Consider the following 7,580-nt stretch of genomic DNA (forward strand, 5'->3'; position numbering starts at 1 on the left):
CTGTGCTTTGGCTTCTTTGCGCTCCAGTGCAATTTTCAGAGTCTCTTCTGACATCCATTTTGGCCTTTTCTTCCTCTTCTGTCTTTGCAATGACCGTTTGCACTCTTCCTGGATGATACCCTTGATATCCTACCACAACTCATCTGGCCTTAGTTCATTAGTGTTCAAAGCCTCAAATCTATTCCTGAGATGGTTCTGAAATTCAGGTGGGATAGACTCAAGGTCATATTTTGGTTGGGAAATTAAAGTTGAGTAGCTGGGAAAGTAAATCTAAAGCATCTTCTTTTATCTTTTAACATCACGCTATGATTCTAATTTTTTAAAAAAATATGATAGTGCCTACCTCAGAATCCCATGGTGAGTCGTCTTCTCTTAATCCTGTTGGAATCATGTCTATAAAATATAAAAATAGGCACACTGATAAGAATATTTATTATGTGACTATGAAATATACATGTCAATCTCACTCATTCATGAGTATTTTTAAAAAGTAAAAATGATACAAAATTATTTGGGAGGTTGAATCAATTTCAGGTAAAAGTTGTTGATCTTTTGGGATATTTATGAAAAGAATCAATCCAAGAAAAATACGTAAGTGCAAAAGATTTTCTTAAAAGCACAATTTCACTCAAGTTCTTTATAGTACTATTTCAGTAGAGAAAATTTTTCTAATCTCCATGAGCTTACTGTTTGTATTTTTATGTGCTTCATCAACACTAGTCAAGTTTTCTCTATTTCTTTGCTCTCTTGGAGCATCTTCCAAACTTTCAATACCCTTTTCTAGTTCTCCAATGGCTAGTGTTGTTTTTCCTTCTACCTATAATTGGAAAAGAAGAAAACCAACTTTAGAAAAATATTATAATCATCTACTTCCTCCTTCAATCAATGATTAAGGCAACAAACACTGAAATATAAGAGTCCATTTTGCACACATATTAGTAAGGGTAGAAATACATAAAGATAAATGGTAGAAAAGTATAATGTATTAATTCTACAAATTAATAAAGTACAGTAAAAGCACAAAAGAATCAATATTCTACTTGATAGGTATAAGAAATGCTACATAAATGAGACTATATCTTGAAAAAGAGACAAATTACCAAGAGATATTAGAAAGAGCTGTCTAGCCTAAGCAAAAGGATGTGGTATGAGACAAGTTGTTGAGCTAAAAATACCAAAGCAATATAATAATACAGGAAGGCAGTTCTCAGGAGTAAGAGTAGCAACTTCCATGTAATAGGAAGGCACCAATGTTTACGCTTAAGAATTAAAAATGTCAGGGAAGCTCTGGTGGTCTAGTGGCAAGAAGCTGCAACTACAATCCCCGAGGTGCATGGTTCGAATCCACCAGATGCTTTGCCGGGGAAGGAGGGGCAATCGCCTCCTGTACCAGTCAGATCTGATTTGACGGTACACGCACACAAAAATAATAAAATAAAATTTTTTTAAAAAGGAAAAAAAACAATTAAAAATGTCCCAAATAGTTCTAAAAAGGTCACTGTGGCAGCAAAATAAAGGTAAAATGAGGGCAATGTCTTCAGTTTGGACAGAATAAAATTGAGGCACCTAAGGTGGTTGGAATATGATTTAGACAAAAATACCTGGGGAAGAGGTGCATGACCTCTTTCAGGAAAAGATGTAGTATAAAAAGAGTAATTTTAAAAATACGTGCAAAGGGAGGTCTGGTGGCCTAGTGGCAAGATGCTGCACTGCAATCCTAGAGGTACACAGTTCAAATCCACCAGATGCTCTGCTGGAGAAGAAGGGAGCAATCTCCTCCTGTACCAGTCAGATCTGATTTGATGGTACACGTAAAAACAATACAATAAAAATTTTTTAAAAAAGAGTTTATTAAAAAAATACATGCAATGGAAAGCTAAAGAAAATGCAAACACATTGGTGCAGAGGCAGGTCTGATTCATAGCTGATGCTTCATCAGATTTTCAAGGGTGTAGATTTCTCAGAAGAACATGGACCATCTTAACCCCTTTGAGCAGCTGTTGGATTCAAATTGATTGAGAAAAACAGACTTTGGGTGAGCAGACCAAATCTCTGCAGAGCATGGCCCAAGAGGGTGCTAAAAGTTGTTGTTACTCGAGTAAGCTAAGATGTGTAAGGATTCTATCAACAACAGATCTAAATCTTGACATATTCTGTGCCATCATCATGATCTCTTATATACTTGAGCCTAATTTACAGTGATTCTATCAACTCATATTGTTGAGGGTCTTCTTTTCTCTGATGCTCTACCTTTCCCACCATGCTGTGTTGTTTTGTTTTTATTTCCCCCCCCTGCCCCCAAGGACTGGCCTCTCTTGAAAATATAACCGATATATGTAAAAGGAAACTTCACCAGCCTTACCTTTAAGGTGTACTCTGGTGCATCATAGACAGATTTGTTTGTTCTTTTGGCAATCCATGGGATAATCAGTATTCTTCAATACCACCATTCAAGAGCATTCTTTTTCACTGTCCAACATTCAAATGCATAGAAAACAACTGTCAATTCCATGACTTGGATCGGATCAGAGCACTTGAGTTTTTAAACTAAAATCCTTGCTGCTTATTACTTTGAGAGGTAGCTGACAGCAGATTACCACAGTGCAACACATCTTTTGAGATTGTTTGTTTTGTTTTAACCACTTCATCTTTGAGTGTTGATTGTGGATCCAAGTAAAATTACATTATTGACAGCTCCATTTTTTTTCTCCATCTATCATGATATTGCCTATTGAGCTAGAATTGAGCATTTTTTTTCTTGATGTGGAGATGTAATCCATAATAGAGGCTAGGTCTTTTTCTTCAGTATACTTCAAGTCTTCTTCATCTTATGCAAGCAATATGGTGTTATTCTCACAAGTAGGGTGAGCCTTCCTCCAACCCTACTGACACATTATTCTTCATATACTGCAGCTTCTGAAATGGTGTCCTCAGCATATAGATTGAATGTGTATTTAGAAAGAATACAACTGTGATGCACAGCTTCCCTGGTTTTAAATCATGTAGTATTTCCTTATTCTCTTCGGGCAATTGATTCTTGGTCTAAGTATAGATTTCACATGAGCATAATTACATTTTCTGTAATTTTCATTCTTCTCAAAATTAAACATAATAATCCACACAGTCAAACGTCTTTGCATAGTCGACAAAACACAAGTAAACATCTTTCTGATGTTCTCTGCTTTCAGTCAAGATTAATCTGACATCAGCAATGATATCGCTCCTTCCACAGCACCTTCTGAATACAGTTTAAATGTCTAATAATTTTTCCACATTATTAGAAAATTAAAGAAATGTCTAAAAATTTTAAAAATTAAACCAAGTCATTGTTGTCATGTGCTGACCAGTCACTCATAGTGATTCAATGAACAACAAATCAGAATCTTGACCTATTCTGTGCCATCCTCATGAACTCCAACATACTCTAGTCAATTGTCTCAGTCATTGTGACAGTCCTCCTTGTTGAAAGTCTTCCGGTCTTTCTCTGATTCTCCACCTTTCACAGCATGATGTGATTTTCCAAGAACTAGCCCTTCCTGACCGCATGGCCAAAGTAAATGAGACAATGAAAAGAATAGCTATTGTGTATAGCTGAGTCAGAATTGACACATAGCTGACCCTCCAGCAGGTTTTCAAAAGCAGTAAATCACACAGAAGGAGACTGCCCATCTTTCTCCCATGGAACAGCTGGTGGATCCAAACTGCATATTTTTACATCAGTGGCACAATTCTTCAACACTAAGTGTGGGTATTTATAGTATTAGACATATAGTCAAGGTAGGAAGTCACTAAAAATGAGTAGAAACAGTTCAGAGAGATCCCTAGGATGACTAGAGAGATGATTCATTGGAGAAGGACACCATACTTGGAAAGACTGAGAAACAGTGAAGGAGAAGAAGATTCTCAATGAGAACATGGTGACTTCTGAAATGGGCTCTCCTGTGTCAGGGATGATAAGTATGGCACAGGCTAGGGCAGGGATCAGGTCAGCTGTTCCTAGGGTCCCAATGAATCATACTGGACTCAATAGTACCTAACAACAAAAACAACAACCACAATAGGCCACCAAAGAAGAGCAAGTGGCAAAAATGGGATTTAAGGTTTAAAACATGTATTTCAACATTTGTTCAAGGTTACAAAAATACTTAGGCATTTATGCAAATATTCATTTCTAGTATAGAGCAGTAATGTACATTTGTAGGTTTAATAAAAAGTTTCCATTCTAAAACAAACATTCTTGTTAAATTATTGTAAATTTAAGTACATTAAGAAAACCAGAAGTTTTAATTTTATTTAAGAATAACTAGTGGAACACCCCTCCACCCCCAACTAGTGAGTAGGCTCAATAAGACACTTATTTGCTTATTTCTCTTTACTGTCATACAATTTCAAACAGGTACCAATGATATAGAAAACAGTAGTATGGTTAAGTTAGAAATCTTCAAAAACAAAAGACTAGAAATTCTCAGTCATGAGAAATCTAATAAGGCTTGAAATTCATTTCACTTTCTATGATCTATAAACACAGGATGGGACCTTCTAAAGATTTAATCCCTCTGCTCATCAAAAACTCTTCCCAACAGGGTGAAAAGAAAACCTACTGACTGAGAACAAATATTTGGCAATACCATCTCCGACAAGGGTCTCATAACTGAAGTTTACAGAATACTTCTGGTCCTCCAGAAGAAAAAACCCTGATAATCCAATTACAAAATTGGGCAAGAGACATGGAAAGACTTTTCACAAAGGAGGACATTCGGATGACCAACAGACACATGAAGAAATGTTCAAATCATGGGCAATAAGAGAGATGCAAATCAAAACCACAATGAGATATCATCTCACATCAGTAGCAGTGGCAATGTTTAGCGGGGCAGCAAGTAATACATATTGGTGAGGATGTGCTGAGAAAGGAACTCTTACACATTGTTGCTGAGATTGTAAAATGGTACAAACATTCTCCAAGGCAATTTGGTGTTTCTTCAAGAAGCTGAACATAGAAATTCCGTATGACCCAGCAATTTCACTGCTTGAAATATACCCTGAGCAAATGAGAACTGAGGCACAGAGACTTTTACACCAATGTTCATAGCAGTATTATTCACCATCACAAAAACATAGAAACAGCCTAAATGTCCAACCACAATCAAATGGATTGAGAAACTGTGGTGCATTCACACAATGGAAAACTATGCAACATGCAGGAGAAAAGATTTTGTAAATTATTACCTAACATGGGAGGGACTGGAGAACATTATGCTAAGTGAACTAACTCAGTCTCATAAAGGAAAATACTGTATAAGACCATTATTGTAGAATGAGTATGAGGATGCAAGAAGGGGAGGGGGGAACAGAGGAAGAAGGATGAGTGGGTGGGGGATTAATCATAGGCTCACACAATTTTATAGGTGGAGGGTGGGGTGGGTAAAGGAAAGATCTGGTGTGAAAACAATATATATGAACTTTTGTAAGTAAACCAATATAAAATAAAAAAAGCAAAACAAAACAAAACAAGAAATCCTTACTAAACTTTGCAGCAGAGCAAATTTTCCTTTAGTTCTTCCTAAAAAAATTTGTCATTCAAAGGAGTCTAATTTTTTACTGTACAGTATTTTTAAGAACTTCTATTACATTTAACACTATAGAGAGAAGCTGTTCTCATTGAACCGTTATTTCTTTTGTTTGTTTATACTACTCTCTCTCATCTTGATTCTTTTTCAACTTTTGCTGTCATTCTGTTGCTCTTGGTGATTTAAAAAGATTTTGCTTTTGTGGGCTTTTTTAATTCTTTCCATCCAAAACAACTAACTTAAGAATTGTTATTATTTCCAGCATTTTTTATAAATCTTAATGCTCTAACTAGGTATCTCTACCACTTACTACACTTTTCTATTGCGATCTTCGGACTTTCTTTAAGGTCCCTGTTCTCTTTAAAGTGGTATACAGTTCTGAGGATCTGGGGGACAGTAGCTAGAAAAGCATGGAGAAAAGATTAAAACAAAACCAAAAATACATGAACACATAAAACTTACATCTGCCAGAAACTTCAAGGCAGATTTTAAAGGAGAGTCAGAATCAGAGATGTCTCGGACTTCATCTTTTTTATTAGACATCTGACATCCAATCAATGATTGTCTTACTTCTCTCCAAAGTTTAGCATCTTCCTCCACTACAGTAAAATAAAAGTAAAGTGTACATGAAAATGTCTGTAACTTCAAACTTATAAGAATAAAAAGTCTTCAAATAGCTTACTAATTTTCTGGTATTCTGGAGCAGTTATTAGTTTTCCTGAGGTTTTCTTTGGGGAAGGCTATGGAGGAAAAAATATTTAAACAATATTAAGTACCAAAGTTGAGAAAACTATGATAATACTCATCATTAGTATATGATCAAACACAAAAAGAGTAGGCTTTCAAGTCATTCAGATGTGAATTTAAATCACAGTTCTGCCATTTACTATTTACAAATGGAGTATTGTCATAGGCATTCCTAAAATGATAACAACTGTCCCTAAGTCATTATATAAATACTATGTGAGTAAATGTCAGACATTTACCCATGTATTTTCTTTTCTAAATACTTCCAACAGCCATAATAATAGCTATGATGATGAATACCACACTTGTTTCTTTTTCACCCCAAATGTTAAGGGTAAAATGATAAACAGACCTGACAGAAGTAATCCCTTCCTCTCTGCCCAAACTATTATACTCCCAAATTTTGCTATGCATCAGTTGACAGCTTAAATGTCATACTTGTTAAATGTCAATCTTCTCTACCTAAATTCCACTTTCACCATGATCCCACTCAAATCATCAAATCTTCCAATGTTCTTTCTAATGTAACATTCTACCTTAGAGTGACAAGTAATTGTTCTTTCCTTGTTTTTCTCTTCCTTGCACTTCAGAGTAAGCTCCCATGTGTATCCCACTGCACTGGTGTCTGTTTGGTACATAGTTCACATTCCATAGCCAAAATTTATATGAGGTCAAAACATTTAGAATCTCATCAGGAAGGTCTCATGAGTCAAATCACTATATGTTTGCAGAGCATTTCTAGCTACAATGTACTGAAAAGGTTACCATATTCCAAATTACAAATCCACAGAATAATTTTTCTTGATAATACTGGGTAGGTGTCTCAGAGAAGATGAACTCAGCTCAGGATAGAGTAGGGTTCTGAGCTGTTGTACACAGGGTCGCTATGAGTCACAAACAACTCAATGGCACATAACAACAACTGCTATTTGATTGTCTTTCAAGTATTAAAAAATCTTCAATATTCAATAAACTGCTACACTAAATATCTGGAGCTCACCTTTGGAGAATACTTCAAAATATAATAATATTTTTGTCTTACTTAGATAAAATTTCTTATTACTTTTGAACACACACACACACACACACACACAAATGTTGTTGTTGTTATGTGCCGTCGAGTCGTTTCTGACTCATAGCGACCCTATGCACAACAGCCCTAAACCCTGCTCTATCCTGCGCCAACCACACCGCCTCTGACACACCCATCCCAATTACCCCAGTCACCGAATCAATCCATCTCATAGAGGGTCTTCCCCTCCT

The 7,580-nt window shown here is 35.9% G+C and overlaps 1 protein-coding gene across 1 annotated transcript in view; it reads right to left on the bottom strand.

Moving 5' to 3' along the window:
- Window positions 1-7,580, bottom strand: part of LOC102866193 (ankyrin repeat domain-containing protein 26-like) — a 188,640-nt gene that overhangs the window by 126,128 nt on the left and 54,932 nt on the right. The window contains exons 10-11 of the mRNA XM_006887109.1: window positions 187-195; window positions 7-75 (exon numbers count right to left, since the gene is read on the bottom strand). Coding sequence (XP_006887171.1) covers window positions 7-75; window positions 187-195 — 78 coding nt within the window. The remainder of the gene's footprint in view (window positions 1-6; window positions 76-186; window positions 196-7,580) is intronic.

The sequence above is a fragment of the Elephantulus edwardii genome, unplaced genomic scaffold (assembly GCF_000299155.1).
Source record: "Elephantulus edwardii isolate Elephantulus edwardi_28Jun2011 unplaced genomic scaffold, EleEdw1.0 scaffold00054, whole genome shotgun sequence".
Classification (NCBI taxonomy): domain Eukaryota; kingdom Metazoa; phylum Chordata; class Mammalia; order Macroscelidea; family Macroscelididae; genus Elephantulus; species Elephantulus edwardii.